Source organism: Nelusetta ayraudi, unplaced genomic scaffold, assembly GCF_046127955.1.
Source record: "Nelusetta ayraudi isolate G7.1 ecotype Tasmania unplaced genomic scaffold, CSIRO-AGI_Nayr_v1 ptg000018l, whole genome shotgun sequence".
In the NCBI taxonomy this organism is placed as follows: Eukaryota; Metazoa; Chordata; class Actinopteri; order Tetraodontiformes; family Monacanthidae; genus Nelusetta; species Nelusetta ayraudi.
The window spans coordinates 3593472-3611297 of NW_027466068.1; the positions used below are offsets into that span (position 1 = coordinate 3593472).

Sequence of the window (17826 nt, forward strand, 5' to 3'; positions counted from 1 at the left end):
GATAGGAATTAACAAAATCCATTTTTTTTATTTCCCTTTCAATTTCATACAACAGCTTGTTTTCATTTAATTCCAAAGGTCTCGTGTGAACACATCTTACCTCTAAATGTGTTTAGTTTAACTCGACATAGATTAGGTGGAGGATTACCAATCTGATTATTAGTCTTCCGTTACACTGCATTATTAAACGCATGGATTACCCAACATCACGCAATCAAGTAAAATGAATCATCTTAAAAGCAAACTTCAATGCAAAGACGACAAAACTCGCAAAAAGAGTCAGAGGTTCAACTGCTCAGAACTTTTATTTTGAGGGAAATCAGGATTAAAATTAAATTAAAATATAAAATTTAGATTGGCAGATCAGTCATTAAAGGGTAGGTGTTGGTAAACAGAGAGAAGGAGGCCCTCTAGTGGAACGGAGGGAGCGACACAGAAGGGGAACGGACAGAACTACAAAACTAACTTTATGTGGGCATGATTCTGGTCACTTTAGGAGTGATGTAAAAAAAGAAAAAAGAGAAAAACAGATGAGATAGATGCAGTTAGTTATAAACCCCACCCCCTTCTAAGGTGTCCTCATATTCAATCAGTGCTAAAACTCTCTTCATTCCTTTTTCCGAATCCTTACGTAGGTTTTAGATTTGTTTGTTTGATTTTTTTTATCTTTTCATTGACTCTCACCCTTGCCACCGTCTCAAAATGTAACATCTTTTCCTGCAGTTTTGAAAAAAGTAAACAAAAGTCCTTCAAAAATAAAATGTAGCAACCACATTCCATGTTCTACTATTACATATACAGTATATATATATATTTATATAAATACATACATAAATATCTTACATGTACAACCAATTTTTGAAAAGGGGGGGGCAGAAGAGAGAACCCAAAAGACTTGATGAGGACTTGTGGAGGTGGAGGTGGGACAGGGGGAGGAGGCCACGGTGCAGCCCCACTGACAGCACACTGGCTCTTCTTTTGTCGATGTCGTTTAAAGTTTACACACACGCGCGCGCACGCGCACGCACACACACACACACACACACACACACACACACACATATTCACGAGCACACACACACACGCGCTCACGCATTCACTCACGAGCACACACACACAGACACACACACACATCCTTTTGAGAGGAAGAGAGGGTGGAAAGTGTTCCTCAGTTTGCCCAGTAGGGGGAGCTGTTGTAGCTGGACTTGCTGCCTTGGGTCTTCTGCTGCATGCTGTTGGACTGATTGCGTTGACCAGGACCGCCCTGCAGTAAAAATGCAATATTGATTTGATGATCCAATGAGCTTTGGGAACACTTTGCAACAAACTGTAGGTGACTGCACACTGGGGGCCTTGTTCCCATTCTGGCTTTACGATACACTCAGTAAATCCAGTTAATCGTGTGTGTGTGTGTGTGTGTGTGTGTGTGTGTGTGTGTGTGTGTGTGTGTGTGTGTGTGTGTGTGTGTGTGTGTGTATTTCTCAGACCTGGCGTCAATATGCCTCTCTAGCGACCACTAGTGATCAGATTTCATTCCTCTGCACTGAACACATGCTGCTGCTGCTTGGAAAGGCAATGCTTTCTGCTTGTTTCTCTCTACTTTAAAGTTTGGGCTCAGTGCATGATGGAAACAAATACAAGAGCTGAATGGGCAACACTCATCAATATCAGTTGAAGAGTATGTTTGAGGCAGTCGCTGCAAACATTTCCAAGGGCTCGGCGGCCCGGGGACCACTGTGTCAATTGTTTGTGTTCCTTTGGCGTTACACGCCATGTTTTGTTTGTGACCGCTAAAAACTGCGACTCCGTGTTCACTGCGTTTGAGTGAGTGAGCCCCCGGCTAGCGCCACGTTGGGACGTGGTCGTGCTCATAAGTAAAAGAGTGGTGCCACTGCGACCCACCAAACACGACTACTGGCGGCACCATGCCATTAAACGATAAATGAAAACCATGGGGAAAAATGTTGATTGATTGCAAACAATTAAATTTAATCGATTTAAGTCCTCAATCGACAATTAATCGATAATCGATAGTTAACATCCCTAGTTTGAAGCATGTTTAGTGGGTGAAATGTGAACTGGAAGAAGTCTTATTAATCATATGTGTATGTGTTTGTTTTTTGATAAGACCAGCTCTACAACAAATTTGCATGTTTCCTCCGTTTTTTTGTTCTGAGGCGTGTTCCAACCCCAGTTTCACATCCGTAACATACTCACAGAACAAACTCACCAAATTTTGCAAGCAGGTCAGAGCTGCCGACAATTTTCATCAATCTGCTCACTAATGCCCCCTACATACACAAAACACTAAACAATTGCCATTGCGCCCTCTAGGAGGGTCACATGTGACAGACTTTTCATCGATGCTGACCTTTGACCCCGACAAACCGGATAGGAGGCATTTTCACTTGTTTGAAAAAATCTCAAAACGTAAGGCTCTGAAACCGCAAGTGCTATGGGCTTGAAAATTTAGTATGACACAGACCTTCATGACAAAAAGTTATTTGTGACAACAGTTAACAGTTCAGATCCCAACCACTTGGGGTTCGAAACCGCGCAAGTACAAGGAAAAAGAAAGGGACAAAATACAAAATGGGTCTTTCACCCTGCGATAGACCTGCTCTGTTCCAGAACTGGTCTCATCGCTGGGGCCCAGTCCCAAATAATGTAAACATTTCTTGTTTTTCCTTTATTACTTTATAAATATTTTTATTTAATTCATCTTTACAATTTATATAATTTTCCTTCTCTTTTGCACTTCATTTTGTTGCTGTAAGTATGCAAATTTACCCAATGTGGGATTAATAAAGGTGTTCTATTCTATTGGATTCTATTTACCTGTCCGTCCTGAGTGAGGTGGTGGTGCAGCAGCTGGGAGTGGGGTTGTTGGTGCGGTGGCAGGATGTGGAGGAAGGGAGCCGGGGCGTAACCAGGGGCACCGCCGGGGTTCAGGGGGCCCGTCCCACCCAAGGCCGACGGCAGGTTGAAGGGAGGAGGCGTCCCTGTGTGGAAGCCCTGCTTGTCAAAAGACTGGGGAGACAGAAACAGAAGAGGGCGCCGTTAACGACGTCATAGTGCCGCAAATGTTTTTCCATTTCCGAGGCAGAGTGTATTTAGTGTTTCAGACGTCAAGAAAACCACATAACGTAAAAACCGCAACGCAAATATACATGACTTAAGATGACTTTCTGCCATCGTTTGTCCCATTTGATGGTCTGCAATCTGAATAAATGAGGGAAAACTTTCGAGGAAAGAAAAAAAAGAACCTCCCCACTAACCTGTGTCTTGCTGTAGATTGAACCTCCCATCTCAGGCACACCTCCACTGGTGCCTGACCCTGAAAGTCCTGGTGCTGAGAGGAGGAAGGGGCGGAGGAGGAGAAGAAGAAAAGGAGAAGATGGGGAGGGGGAAGAGGAAGAGGGAAAGGAAGAGGAGGAGGAGAAGACAGGATGAGGAAGAGCAGGGACAGAAAGGGGAAGGGAAAAAAGAGAAAAACTTTCAGTTAGTTCAAGCAAATTTTAATACAAGGTTTTACACTTCCACTGTTAGTAGAAGGGGGCAGCCGACAGGAAGAAGCAATTCAGCTGAGGTCATGACACCGCTGCACGTTTCCCTTTCGCACGTTTCTACAGGTGTGCACGTCACACGCATGCATGTCCATACCTCTGTGCAAAGAAACTCCACCCTAGCGTCGAGTTCATTCTTTGAAAGACTTGCCGGGGGCGCACGCGTGTGTGTGAGTGAGTGAGTTAAGTGCACAGATGTGTGTGTACCTTTCCCCGGGCCGCTGCCTGCTGACTTGGTCTGTGACTGGGCAGAGCCTCCGTACCCTCCCTTACTGTACTCCCCGTGGGCTTGAGAGAGGTCGTCAAAGGCTGAAGGGTGAGGAGGAGGAGGAGGAGGAGTAAAGAAGGAGAGAGAAGAGGAGGCCGCACGGACAGAGAGAAGGCCGGGAGCGCCAGAGAGAATGGGAACCGGAGAGGTCATGTCAGAGACGCAGAACAGAGGTGGAGAGAGGGAGAGATAGAGAGATAGAGAGAGAGCGAGAGAGAGAGAGAGAAGGGAGCAGGGGTGAGAGGCAGTAAAGTCATGTGATTGAGCTGGCAGAGGTTTCAACAATCGACCCAATTCAGCAGGGGATTTAAGCTTTGCATGCAGCGCAAGCCAATAAAAAAAACAAATAAATAAAATCCACACCCGCAAGCCCGAGTTCACACACATGCAGAATGTGGTGTACTTGGATAATTAGGAGTGAAATTATACTCTTAACACCATAGAAACTTTCTTTTGGCTAGTTTTCCTGCATACATCTGATATTTACAGGATTTTAAGCCACTAGTGGGCTTAAAATGCTGTTTAAATCTGTTTTAGAAATCATTTTTCTACATAAACCACCGCTATTAGACAAAACAACACAATGTAATTGCATTGTGTGGCGTAGACGCTCGTCCTCGCACCTAGCTGATGACCGCTATTAGTGCGGCAACGGAGCGACTCTTACCGGTGCCGTACGCTGCGTGCTGCCCATAGCTGGGTTGATGCTGTTGGTGGTACTGGTTGGAGGGGTTGGCCAGGCCCATTGCAGGCTGCTTGGCTGAAGCAGGAGGCACGAAGACGGTGGGGCCGTACTGGAAGGCGGAGGGAACCCCCGGCATTCCAGTGTAATAAGGCAGACCTGCAAGATGGGCAGTTTTTAAAAAAAAAAAAAAAAAGAAGAAAAAAAAATCAGGACCCAAACACATTTCAGTGTGATGCAGCTATAGTGGCGCCACAATGCAAGGTACTCATGCAAGTCCACTTGACTAGGTTCCTAAATGAAGACCATAGTAGACAGTAGCAACTTTTAAAGGCCAAGTGTAGCCCAATATTTGTCCTTCTTTGAGATGATTTTTAATTTGGTAAAAGTTTAACATACTGCCCATAAATACATTAATATATAAAAGTGTATACTAGTAGTACAATAAAAGTTATTTGGTTTTCCTACCCATAGAGCAGATCGCATATATATCTATAAGAATATACATAGAGCAATAAGTGTCTCGCTCCCAGTTAGTTGCCATATTTCTAAGGAAGCCATGTGTGGACAACCCAGACGACTGACAGCACGTTTTGTATTCATGGTTAATGCTAGCATCCTCAAATAAACCAACGAAGAAGAAGGTGGACGAGGTATCCAGGTTTGCCTGTACAGGCCACCGTAATTCACTGGCAAACTCAGGAGGGGGAGAGAGTGAAAGATGCTGCTTGCGATCAAAAATGTAACCACTTGGATGTTGCGGTTTCTTCTTCAAAATCTCCAAATAATGCACACTGGACCTTTTATAATTAAAGCTGAGACACTCTCCAAGATACAATAAGCTATAAATTAACAGACTGAGTAGCAAAAGAAAAAGCTGAGGCATTTCTCTTTCCTTCCAGGAGGTTTCCTTACCAGTGTATCCGTAGCCGGGAGGCAGTGGGGGGTTGAGGAAGGCTTGGCTCTGCGTCTGCTGGGCCGGGTTCTGTCCCTGTCCCTGTCCCTGGGTTCCTGCCTGAGGAGCCTGCTGGGGCTGCGATTGCACACCAGCTGTTGAGAGGCTGGTGGGGGGAGCTGGAGACGAGGAGTCATTCCTGCCAAACTTTGTTGCCTCACCTTAAAATAAATAAATAAACAGAGGCAATAGTTAAGAAGTAAGAAAAAAAAAAGAGAGAGAGAGAAAAAAAGGGGGGTTTTCAGTGGCGCAACAAAAAGCACCAGGACAGAAAACACAGGAAGGAGGAAGAACCATTTGCCAACTTAGCAACTTTATTTGTAGATCTACATTTCTAGATCTCGGCCCCCCTCTACCAGATACCACAGGAGGACAAGAGTGAAAGGCAGCGAGTGAGAAAACTAGTGACTATAGGGAAAAAAATAACAAGTCGCATTCACAGTATTAAAAAAAAAAAAAAAACACCAAAAATGATGAATGAAAGTCTGTGCAACTTACCAGAATATGGATTGTTGGCGAGGCCGTCTCTTCCAGGCATGGTGGGCGCAGTGCCAGGGAATGTTACGCCGTAGTAATCCTGCACACACATAAAGAAACAAAGAAACCTTTTTTTTTAACAGCATCACCATGAAATAACCCCCAACTCCATAAAAGAAAACCCAGATTCTGTTACATTCTGCACAAGCAGCAGGGGCTGAAAATAAAACCTTAACATTTCCTTAGATTGCAGAAGATATTGATGAGTGTAAAACTCAGCACGATGCACACGTCACATGATCACAGTAGACTCACCATAGGAAGTCGAGACTGCAGCATTTGCAGGTCTTCGTATCCATAGATCTGCTGTTTAGAAAAAATAAAAAAAAGGTCGGGGTTAGACAGGATGCGGTTTCATTTTCTTACACCTCGCTGATCTGGTGACCGCTGATCAGAGCATATAGACGAAACACAAACACAAAAGGCTCCTCAGCAGTGAATCTACATCAGATGAACACATCTCAGTCCTTTTAGACTGACGACTGAGCAAAGATGAGTTTAGCAGCAGGAATGAACCCAATGAGATACCATGACAGTATTTGATTTACAATACATGAAACATTTTACCATATGCTAACCTGTTCCTTCAAACAGATTCCATTTAAAAAAAAAAAAGAAAAAGGCAGAGCATCATTACCGGGTATGCAGGGAGCAAACCACCAGGGCCCATGATATACTGGTTGGCCAGCAGAGGTGGAACACTTTGGGCCAAGTTTGGAGGAGCTTTGCCTTGAGAGAAGAAGAGAGGGGGGGGGAGGGGAGAGAGAGAACAGAGTTTAGCAGACGGACACAGCTGACAGTAAAAACACACACGGGTTTGCCATCGTCATTTCAACAACTTGGGTCCTGTTGAATAACTTTGCACACCGGCAGCCACACCTGTTTTGGATGATGGCCGAGGGAAATCATGACACTGATTCATGACCCACATTTTTGTCCTTGAAGTTGCGACCCAGATTCATTCCACAGAACTCAAATTTATTCCACAAAAATAAAAAAAAATGATAGCCCACTTTATCATGTCTAGTGAATAAAATATTCAAATGATTGAATTGAGTCCTGCAAAATAAATGCCCAACATTTTATAAACGCTGGACCAAGTGGGTTGGATATGTTGGTACACTATAAATGGAAGAGCTGAAAGAGTGACTCTGCCCCTTTTGTTCTCTACTGTTAAATGTCTTGGCATAACGATTTGTTTGTATTGCTCATATTTTACGTTAAAACTCAGCGACTTTCTTCTACTTTCTTTTCACTTCCTCATATTTACCAATCTTTCCCATTGTGTGAAAAGTTTTCAAAAGAAACACCTGATCTTTTGTATTTTGTTCAGTTTTGTTTAACAAAAAAAATAAAAAATACAGTTGGGCAGCCAACCTACGATGTCTTTTCCTAACTGCAAACTTGAGTGCCCTGACTGGGTGACAATTTTCTGATATCTTCAGATACGGCATTTTATTCTCCCAGCTTGACAACCTCACCAGATAGCAGCACTGTCAATACAGTTCTCCCTCTCAATCCATTTAAGAAAAGGCTCATTGCCAACGTATTCAACATTATACTGGACCTGAGGTGCACATCTACAGACAAATTCATAGCAGCATGGGAGGAAGACCTTGGGTTTTTTCTCTTCCCGAAGGCACCTGGTCTGACAATCAAACCAGTTCATTCATCCTCCCTGTGTGCCTGCCATTGTCTTATCCAATTTAAAGTGGTACACAGGGCTCATATCTCCAGAGTGAAATTATCCAGAATGTGTTCAGAGGTTAGTCCATATTGTTTACGGTGCAAGTCTGCCAAGGCTTCCATTATTCATAAGTTCTGGCTCTGCCTCTGCCATAATCTATTTGAGAATTTTTTTTAAATAAAAATATTTGGATTAAAAAAAAAGTGAGTGACAAAAATTGACTAATAAATAATGTTTGAAAGCAAACACTGTATTTTAATGCCATCTCTAAATAAGAAAAATGTTAAATATATATACATATTTTAAAATCCCTTTTCAAAAAAAAAAAGTAAAATAAAGGGAAACTGGTCACAAAGCTGCGACCCAATGCAAAAACAGCTCTGTGCCCCATTTTTTTTTTTTAGAGAAACACTGGTCTAAAAGAAATTCCTTCAAATAATCTTTTGCATCGTGGTCACATGACTCTTGGGGGTGAAGCTGGGGACTGAGGGGGCCTACCGGAGGTGGTGGTCAGCAGGGGGGTCGTGCGGCTGCCTGCAGCTGACAGCGAGGTGTTGGCGCCATTGGCAGTGAGTCCGGGGGCCCCAGACTGGTACAGGCCATTGGGAGCCGAGCTGCTGACAGCCGGAGGAGCTGACGGACTGGGATTGGCCGGCTGGGCAGGCGAGGACGAGAAGCCGTGCATGTTGCTGCTGCTGCCGCTCTCGTCGTTGCTCATCTGAAGGAGACAAAAGGTTGGGGGGGTGGAGCGGTGGGGTGGGTCAGACACTGACTCTGTGCAATCCAGAAATGTTGATTGAAAACCCTGTGTTTTTGGTGCAACAGTGCCTGGTACTTACATTGAGGGAGCAGCTTGTGGAAAGGTTGGATCCAGAGGAGTGAGTGTTGGTCACATGGCTAGAAGGAGAGAAAAAAAGGGTGTAACAGTGTATACTTTCAATACAATAAAAATTATAAAACAGAAAATACATAAATCAATAAGGGTTCTGCTCCCAGTTAGTTGCTATATTTCAATGGAAGCCTTGTGTGGACAAAACAGCTGCCTAACAGTGTGTTTTGCATTTAGGGTGAACACTGGCGTCCACAATTCAACCAGCAAAGAAGAAGGTGGACGAGGTATCCAGGTTCGTACTCGCTGGCCACTGTAGTTCACTGGCAGGAGTGAACTACAGGAGGGAGGGAGGGTGACCAATTGAGCGCTGCAATCTAAAATCTGCCCACTCGATATCAGCATTTCTTCTCAAGATCTCCAAATAACTTTTAATTATGATACTTTTTTTTAAACCATTATCATCTTTGAAAACTTAAGACAGGAAAGTCTGAGCCGTCCCACCTGCTGAGTGAAGGGACGGGTGTTGAGTGGGAGGGTGTGACTGCCGGGGAGGGGATGTGATGACTGGGCCCACTGTCACTTGTCATGACGGGCGACTCCGTCTTCACTGTTCTGGGCGACGACGAGGCTGGTTTTGGGGGGGAAGGGAAACAAACAGATATAAACTTTTTGTCTTTGTAAGTTTGAAAATGGTTGACGGAAGAGCGACTACTCAAACGGACAGGAGCAGAATTGACTGAAAACTGCGTGTAGGGGTGAGGGAAGGAAATACACTGCGGCTGCTCGACAGTGCCGAGTACTTACTGTCCTGTGCAACTGGCGCCTTCATGCTATTGTAGCCGTTCTGAAAGAGAGGAAGACAAAGTTAATTGGTCTCAGTTGTAAAGACAGAAGAGGATAAATTAAATGTACTTTATTGAACCCAAATTGGGAAACTTTGCCGTTACAGCTCTAAAAACAGTACAAAAAATAAACTATACAGTAATTAAAAGAAACATTCAAGTCAATCTATATACAACAAACAAACAAGAGCAGATGTGCAAAGGACAAAAGAAGAAATCAATTGTGCAGAGGCAGTGATAAGCAAGATTTTATCAACCATTAATACAATATCTGCCATTGAGTCCAGAAAAATGATGAGCAGCTTTCTTTCATTTATGGACATTTTGTTTGTGTTAGCGTCAACGCTCAATTCAACACGTTAGAAAAAAAGAAAAGGTGAGCAGTCTTCAGGAAGTAATGACAGGCGTTACCGTCAGAGCAGCAGCTGAGGGAACATCTTTGCTCTGAGAGAAGCCCAGGTGGGGGGGCAGGGACCTCGGGGGGCCGCCCCCACTCGCCTCCACCCGGCTAGCTGCTGCTGCGGGAGCGGCGCTGGAGGGCGGGGTGGCGGCGCTGGGGAGGCCGAGGGAGGGCGACGGGTTGGCGCCGGGCAGGCCCAGGGAAGGTGACGGGAAGCTGGACTCTGACACGGCAGACGCCAGCGTGGGCAAGCTGCTCAGGTGCTCACTGTGGGAGGGGACACAAGAAGAAGAAGAAGAAGAGGGGGGGGGAGAGAGAGAGGTCACAATCGTCCTGGATGTCCCACCTTGTGCACGTGACCAGCCGTCATCGGGAATATTTCATTTGAAATCTTTTTTCGAACATGAAAATGGTGAAATCAGAAGAAAACCAAACAAACAAAAATATCAATCATGATAAAGTAAAACGTAAATAACAAAAAATACAAATAAAATATAACACAGCAATTATTATTTTTAAATAAACATCAGTTTTACAATAATAATAACAACAGTAATACCGCACCCTTATTCCAATATACAGGGGGGTTGGGGAGTGGGAGAGGGGTACCTCATGGGTCCTGGCTTGGAGAACAGGCTGCTCTGAGGCTGCTGCTGCTGGGCAGCGGCCACAGGGCCAGGGTGGGGGTGGGGGAGGGCCGTAGGGGCCAGGGTGGGATCCCGGCTCGTCTCCTTCTGGGTCATGTCCACCAGCCCGCCGGCCGCCTCGGAGCCAAAGTCCAAGGCTCCGAACTGTACGTTGAGCCCCGACACGTCGGCCGAGCCCGGCATCTCCACCGCAGAGGACGGGATCTGAAGACGAGGAGGAGGAGGAGAAGGTGGAGGAGAGAGACACACAATGAAAACCAGGCCGGTAACATTATGGTCCCCTGAAAAAATCATTTCAATCAACGCAAAGAAAATGGTTTCCTAAATCAGCATTTCTCAACAATTCAATTCAATCCTTTTAACAATTTATTTTCTAGACACGATAGAAAGCGGGCTGGCGTTTTTATTTGTGTGGAATACATTTGAGTGCTATGGAATAAATACAGGTCGCGACTTCATAATTACACAAAAAAATGATCCACCAGTTGAGAACCACTGGTCTAAATGACACAAGATCATTGACCAGCCAGTGAGTTCCACACCCAGGATTCCCACTCATGACACTGACCAAATGTTGAATGTTTGTCACAACCTGACTGAAACCTATATTAAAAAAAAACGTTCATACTTTAAAGACTTGTGGGAGATTTGCCAAAGACCTCATGGTACAGTAATTGCTTAAGTGAGCTGGGCTTATTCCGTTCACTGAGCTGTAGCATTGTTGAGAGGTGGGGACACAGCCTAAACTACGTTAGGGTAGAAGAACAGACACATTCTGCCAGTCTGTGAAGGGCACAGTCTAATTTCATGACCTTTCCAAAACTTTCAGTGAGTTTAAAAATCTATGACTGGTTTTCCATGACTGCGGGAATCCTGCACTCCTCTCTCAAGTGATTCTCTGGCGACACCCGGTGGCAACTACCTACACCAAGCCATCCATGACTGAAAATCTATTTACACTTAAGCCCAACTCCTGCGGAAACTCCCACTGCAGAAGGCACCGACCTTTGAGGGAGGAGGAACTCTGCGTCTCTGAGTCTTGAGCTGCCGCTGAGGGGCTTCAGCCGTCGGAGGCTCCAGGCCCGGCAGCTTCACCCCAGGAGAGACTCCCTCTCTCAGGGAGGGGAGGGAGGACTCGTGCCCTGCAGGAGGACGAGGAGTGAGTGAGTGAGTGAGTGAGTGAGCGGCGCCTAAGCTGACCGCCAGACGACGCTGCTGGTGCCGCGGTGCTACCTGGTGGCGTGGGGACCAGCTGCGGCAGCATCAGAGGCTCCGTGGTGGCGAGGCTGGATGACTGCTGCTGCCTCTGGGCCAGCTGGCCGAGCACCGCTGACGGCTCCGGCTGGAGCTTCACTTCAGCTGGGGGGGGGGGGAGAGTTAAACCTCCGCTCCATCCGTCAGGGTCGTTGGTCTCGTCTCCTTGGACGTCAAACTCACCGTGAAGGGCGGCGACCTGGCCGTTCTCCTCCCGCTGAGGCTTCACCTCGGAGGGGGCGGGGCTCTGCAGCGAAGGCGGCCCGGCGTCTTTGCAGAGGCCGGCACCGCTGCCGGACGCCAGCGCCGCCGCCTGGCCGCTTCTCTGGCCAAGGCGAGAGGCAGCGAGCTGCTCCGCTGTCCTCGAGTCGGCCGCCGCTGCCACCGGCTTGGCTGCGTTCAGGGACCCGAAACCGGAGCCGAGAACCGACGACTAGCAGGGCACACAAAACCAACATGCACAAAAAATGAATGAATAAACTGACTTTGTTTTGACTTGGTTTTCTTTACCAGGTCATAATGAGGACATATGAAATCATAAATGGGTAATACATGTGTGTGTGTGTGTGTGTGTGTGTGTGTGTGTGTGTGTGTGTGTGTGTGTCAAGATGTAAAAGTATTATGTATTACATTAATATGTAATATAACTATGTAATGTAACAATAATAATGTAAATAAAGTAAATAATAATAATGTTAATATAATAATAATGATAATGAGTGTACCAGTGCAGCGTGGGCGTAGGTGGCACCGCCACCGCCACTGGACGCGGCATGGGCATAGCTGTTGGCGGTGGCGTGGGCGTAGCTGTGCGTGGCCGTGCGCCCGTTGTGGTGGGAGTTGGTGAACACCAGGCTCTGGCCCAGGTCCTCGGCCAAGGGCCCGTCCACAATGGTCCCAAAGTCCGAGTCCAGGGAGTCCCCTGCGCCCATCCCAGCCTTGGGCATCAGGCCCGCCAGGTCCACACTGAAGGGAAAGGAACAAAGACAAACCACTCGTTTCTATCTCACTCACACACTGACTGGAAACACTTTTACTCACTTTTATACTTGTTCACACACACCGCACACATTTTTCTGAGTGCTTTCGTGAACGGTGCGCTTCTTTTGCATTTAAACAAAAACACATTTTGTTGGAACAGACAGCTTTTGTTCATTTTTAATTGACACGCAACTCCACGTTTTCTACGTATCCCATGATATTTTTTTCTCCTCTGAGGTGGGTCACCAAAACAAATCCTCTCTGTCAAATTTTAAAAGCCATTGTGGCCCACCAGTCAAGAGGTTTCCCCAGCCCTGGTCTACATTGTTCCTGCCGCTTTCTTTATTTTCAATGTTCTTTTTAGCCGTTCTCACACGCTCTGGTCAGCAGTGGCGCTTTTACATTCCACTGCACATCCTATGAGCAATGTGGCAAATACATTTCTTCACTGCGAGACCCGTTGTTCTGTAGAGATGAAGTTGGATGCAAGTTTGGTGAAAATAAAAGGTGTCTCACTTTTGTCCCTGGGGTGGTGGGGCAGCAGAGGCAGTGAACACCTTGGTCTCAGACAACTGTGAGGGAGGACAGACAGCAAAGACACTGAGCAACAGATATTATTGAGAATACAGCAAAACACACTAATCAAAAAGTATGCAAAGGACCCGGCATCCTTGATTCTGGAGGTAGCTGTATCACTATCAGCGGCTAATAGTGATACATTCAGGGTTTAAAGCTCGTCACAATTATGGCTTCAACTTTTAAAACTCAGCCTTTTAAAATTTCACACCCGTGACGAGCGATTTCTTACATCCCCACTCCAGTCTTCGGAATTCCAGTCTTCACCATGCTCTCCCCATGCTCCTATATGAACAAAAAAGAAAAAAAAACAAATTGAGAAATAAAAATTAAAATATATATATTCACATAAAATTTGAAAAGGCAATTAAAAATGTGCACAACGAGTCATTTCTCTCACGTGTGCGCTCGGATTCATTGCCATCGTCATCCCAGGCTTCCTGGCGAGCGCCAGAGTTTGCTGTGTAGTCAGCAGGGTTGAAGGTGCTGAGTGTCAAGGAAACAGCAGAAGAAACTCTGAGAAGAAGCCAACATCGTCCGTTGATGTAACTCATTATTATTCTTTTTGCTGAATCTCCTGCAATATTTCAAATGTCTGATACTGCCAACATTCTTATACATTTCCACGCATTCCAATCTTAAGTCTCTGAGGTAACAGATGCCCTTACCCCATTCCCTGTGAGGAAAACCTGTTGCCAGCAGCTGCTCTTCCTCGACCGCGACCTCCGACCCCTGAGGACAAACAAAACAGTTAAAAGAGTTCCATGCAACTGACCCAGACACTCTAATTTCCCTTTTTTGTTGTGCTTTGATTGTTTATCAGATTATTTTATCTCCACTCAGATCGTCAACCCCATCACTAAAATACTGCAGCTTTGTTTCACTTTTGGTTTCATATCAAGAAGCTACACTGAACAAACAAAAAGATTAGAGCAGGACGACCATGTAAATTCATCTAATGGGTGAATGGAAAGCAGTGTCCAAACTGCAGATTCTTTGTATTCTTATCTAATGACAACAGTCTTTAAAGCCCATAGACCCACAGACAGGAAGCTGCTGGGACTGAACGCATTCCACGCCAAGCAAGACGTGGGACACGCCGCACACCTGTCAGCTGGCACAGGCGTGCTCCAACAACACTGACAAAGCATGAACACCAACACCCAAAAACTGATTCCGACCTGAAATGATGCCAATCTCACAAATGGCCAACCAGCAAATGTATTGTTTACTTTACAAAAACGTTGACTTTTATCACGCATTCAAAAAATAAAATTGGAAACGGCATCAATTCCACTTGCACGAGTTTGTAAAGTCATCATTGTTGTATACAATAAGTGGCAGCGTCTAACAGAGTCCCTGTTGCACAGGCAGTCTGAGGTGACCCCCCCCGCCCCCATGAATGACTTACCTCTGCCTCGCCCTCTACGTCCGCGGTCTCCACCCCTCTCTCCAGGAGTCGTCTCAAATCCATTCTCCTCTGGCCGACCTGGAGTTGAATAATATGAAGTCAGTGAAAATACTTCAGACTTTGAAAAATAACCTTTTTCCAAAACTATTTTGAGTTCTTCTCCACGACATGCATGGATGTTTAGGAAAAGACTATTTTTTACAAACTGCTCTACTTACCTTCACGAGCTCGACTGATCCCTCTGCCTCGCCTGTTGGCCCCCCCTCGTCCGCGGCTGGCTTCCCTCTCTCCTCCTTTCTTCTCCCTTGCCTCCTTGGTCTCCGATGACCCTCCTTCCTTACCCAGGCTGCGCTTCTTCCCCACCGTCTCCCAAGAGTTCTGAGAAAGGATTTTTTATTATAACAAACTACTTGTGTGGACAGTTGACGTGCACGTACGAGTATGCGTGCCCAGGCGCTTACGGTGTCAGTGGTGCTCTCCAGCAGGAAGTTGATGGCTCTGTTTACATCTTCGTTGCAGTCGTGGAGGGCGACCATGCACTCGTCTTGAGTCTTCCCAGTAACCTCAATCAGCTAGGAATGGACAAAACAGGCACTTTGAGCGAGAATTGAAACTTTCCAGATAACTATGATAAAACAAAATAATGATTTTACGCGGATGGAGTTTAAACTACAACAAAACAATATATTTTGTATTTTTTTTTTTTTTTGAGATTTTGGATTTCAGAGCCAGACAGAAACAATGGTAACCAATCAAAATCCAAAATTTGTAAATAAACTATTATATTTATTATATGTTGAATTTTGTGTGCAGGTTTGTATTATTGTGTTTAACCAACGCCACAAAACAAATGACCCCTTGGGAACATGAAAACTGATTCTAGCTGCCATGGCTCTCGTGTGCAGAGACTGATGTACTGTACAGATGTGGATGCGCCAATCAGCTGAGTCTTCTTGGTGTGGCCAGGCCTTAAAAAAAACAATGGTGTCTAGAAACACATTACCTGTTTGATCTTGTTTTCAAAGTCTGCATCATTTGTGTCGTAGATCATTTGGGCCAAACGAATCTGTTCTGCTGTGGCCTGGTTGGAAAAAAAAAAAAAGAGAGAAAGAAAGAAATCCATCAGTAAAGACAGTAATAAATCTGTTATAAACAGTATAACAGGAACCTGTGCCATCTTGGTTATTTACAGCATTGGATGGTGAAGGCGCCTACTCAAAATAGAATAATTAAAGAGATACAGATTTCTTTTACGGTTATCAACTTTCATGACAAACATGGGACGTGTAATCCTCTTGCATGGGTTTGTTGCAAACCTACCTGTATCTGTTTCTGTGGCTGTGTTGTTTGTGTGGTGGCGGGCAGCAGTTTGTCCCGAGATCCCCGGGCTTGATTGCTGGCCACTGACGTCATCATATACAGTATATACAAAACAATGTATGTACAAAATAGAAAAACCTGGAGGATTGGGGGGGTGGGGAGGAGAGAACAACTATGAGATGGTTGTTGTATTGCACACCACATTCCACGAGTCCGTGAAAAACACAGCCCTGGTGTAGGACTCTGAATATAGATGGAGGCGCACTGTGTCAAGTATACCATGTAAGACTATAAGCCCATCTGTCGTCCTCACCTCCCCGGTTAAATTTAGCCACCCAAAAGGGGACCGTCCGGTGTCAGCTTACAAACTCTCGGCGTCGCACACGAAAACATCAGACGCACATGTATTGAGTTTTATGATTTGTTTCACCGCGGCGGAAGCCGACGGGACGGGAGAACAAATGGAAGTTGACGACGACCGAACAAAGGCCGAGCCTAAAAACGAAAGCAAATAAGTTAGCTAGCGTTGGAACGCGCAGCCACGGACTGTTTGTTCGCCGAACGTGCCGATAGCTATTCGTGATGTCATCTCGTGTAATGACAGCGAGAGAGCAAACCAGCAGAGAACCGCGTATCCAGACAAAAGTCTGGTACTTTAACGACACTCGATAAAAGGAGGAAATAAGGAAGACGCGGCGATGTTCACAATTATATTAGCGCGAAGAAATAAATGATCGCGTGGGGGAGGGGAGTTTCCGACTTTCTTTCACGGTTTGTTTGTTTTTGTTTTTTAGAAACCAACAAAAAAATATATACGCACCGTCTAATGCTCATGCTGCTTACACTGTCTTGCGCTAGCTCACGTTAGCATTAGCCTTGCTAATCCCGTCTTTGTTCTGTGTTTTTAAATATATATATTTTGCCGCTACTGTGCCACATTCGGATGCAAAAATAAAAGTACAGGGAAGGAAAAATTAATTTATTTTACGGCGGATGTTTTTCAAGAGCGCATCGCCTGAATGGCTTATAAAACCATAATCACAAAAGGTGGGGTGGTCCGCTGCTGCTCGTGTACCCTTTTGTGTAAACCGACAAGCTAACGTTCTGTGCTAACCTGAGAGGCTGAAGAATAACACGAGACAACATACCTATCTTAAAATGAATCTTGTCAATAACGTAATTTTTTTTTTATCATCAATAGAAAGACACTGGCAGGATATAGATGGGAAAATAATTTCAAGACATGTGTCGCACATTTACACCAAGACGCAAGAGAAAGAAACAGCATGCTAGCAGCCCCGGCATGTGAACGGCCTGTCCGAATACAATGCAGCACGAGTGCGCACACAAAGCTAAACAGCTAGCTAGTTTGCTAACAAGAACGGTCTTCCGCGTTAACCCATCAAGATTTCCCTCAACTAATTTCGAAAATGATCGACATGTAGAACGAACAATTCAAATAGTTTGTGAAAGAATATACCAGAAATAAATGCCGATTATCTCGTTTACCTACTAACACGCTTCGCTCAGCCAGCAGCAGCAGCAGCAGTTGCTGTCACGTGACCCACCGCGCCGACGTTCAGCGCTCTGAAGCCAAACCCGCCAACCACAGCCCGCCCATGCCATCACGTGGTTCAACACCGCACAACGACACGCGCGTTCTCGCCCAAGAGCGCGCTTTATTACGGTGCGTTACCTTTTGCACCATGGTGAGCGAGACAAAAGACAGATGCGATGCAGCGAGGTAACTTCTTTACCTGAGCTCTTGCTGTGCCACGTATTCGTAGATTTTATTAATTGAATTGAAAGAACCGTAATGTCGGGTAAGCACAGTCTTAGCTGATTTCCGGAGGTGACAAAAGTATTCA

At 45.4% G+C, this 17826-nt stretch overlaps 1 protein-coding gene across 4 annotated transcripts; it reads right to left on the minus strand.

Annotated features, from left to right (window-relative positions):
* Positions 1-279: 279 nt before the first annotated feature.
* LOC142887921 (ubiquitin-associated protein 2-like) lies at positions 280-17601 on the minus strand. Of its 4 annotated transcripts, none has more exons than XM_076025891.1 (29): positions 17468-17601; positions 15959-16096; positions 15642-15719; positions 15100-15210; positions 14857-15016; positions 14639-14716; positions 13896-13959; positions 13628-13743; positions 13460-13512; positions 13168-13223; positions 12396-12636; positions 11854-12103; positions 11650-11775; positions 11422-11558; positions 10379-10620; positions 9781-10036; positions 9332-9371; positions 9029-9155; positions 8535-8592; positions 8194-8413; positions 6646-6737; positions 6264-6314; positions 5970-6048; positions 5432-5632; positions 4502-4675; positions 3774-3875; positions 3279-3352; positions 2839-3030; positions 280-1264 (listed from the first exon to the last, which is right to left on the minus strand). In XM_076025891.1, exons 2-29 carry the CDS (start codon positions 16052-16054, stop codon positions 1169-1171), a joined length of 3570 nt encoding a protein of 1189 aa, XP_075882006.1. In that variant the 5' UTR covers positions 16055-16096; positions 17468-17601; the 3' UTR covers positions 280-1168. The 4 variants fall into 4 exon arrangements, with proteins under 4 accessions (XP_075882006.1, XP_075882007.1, XP_075882005.1 ...); XM_076025892.1 differs by having other exon boundaries at positions 17472-17491; XM_076025890.1 differs by lacking the exon at positions 17468-17601 and having other exon boundaries at positions 13628-13713.
* Between the last annotated feature and the right edge of the window lie 225 nt (positions 17602-17826).

Coding starts and splice junctions, on each gene's coding strand:
- LOC142887921 (XM_076025891.1), bottom strand. CDS start 16,054: ATGATGACGTCAGTGGCCAGCAATCAAGCCCGGGGATCTCGGGACAAA. Junction 14,717..14,856: donor GATCAGTCGAGCTCGTGAAG/GTAAGTAGAGCA, acceptor ATTCAACTCCAG/GTCGGCCAGAGGAGAATGGA. Junction 3,876..4,501: donor GCACGCAGCGTACGGCACCG/GTAAGAGTCGCT, acceptor CTCACCCTTCAG/CCTTTGACGACCTCTCTCAA.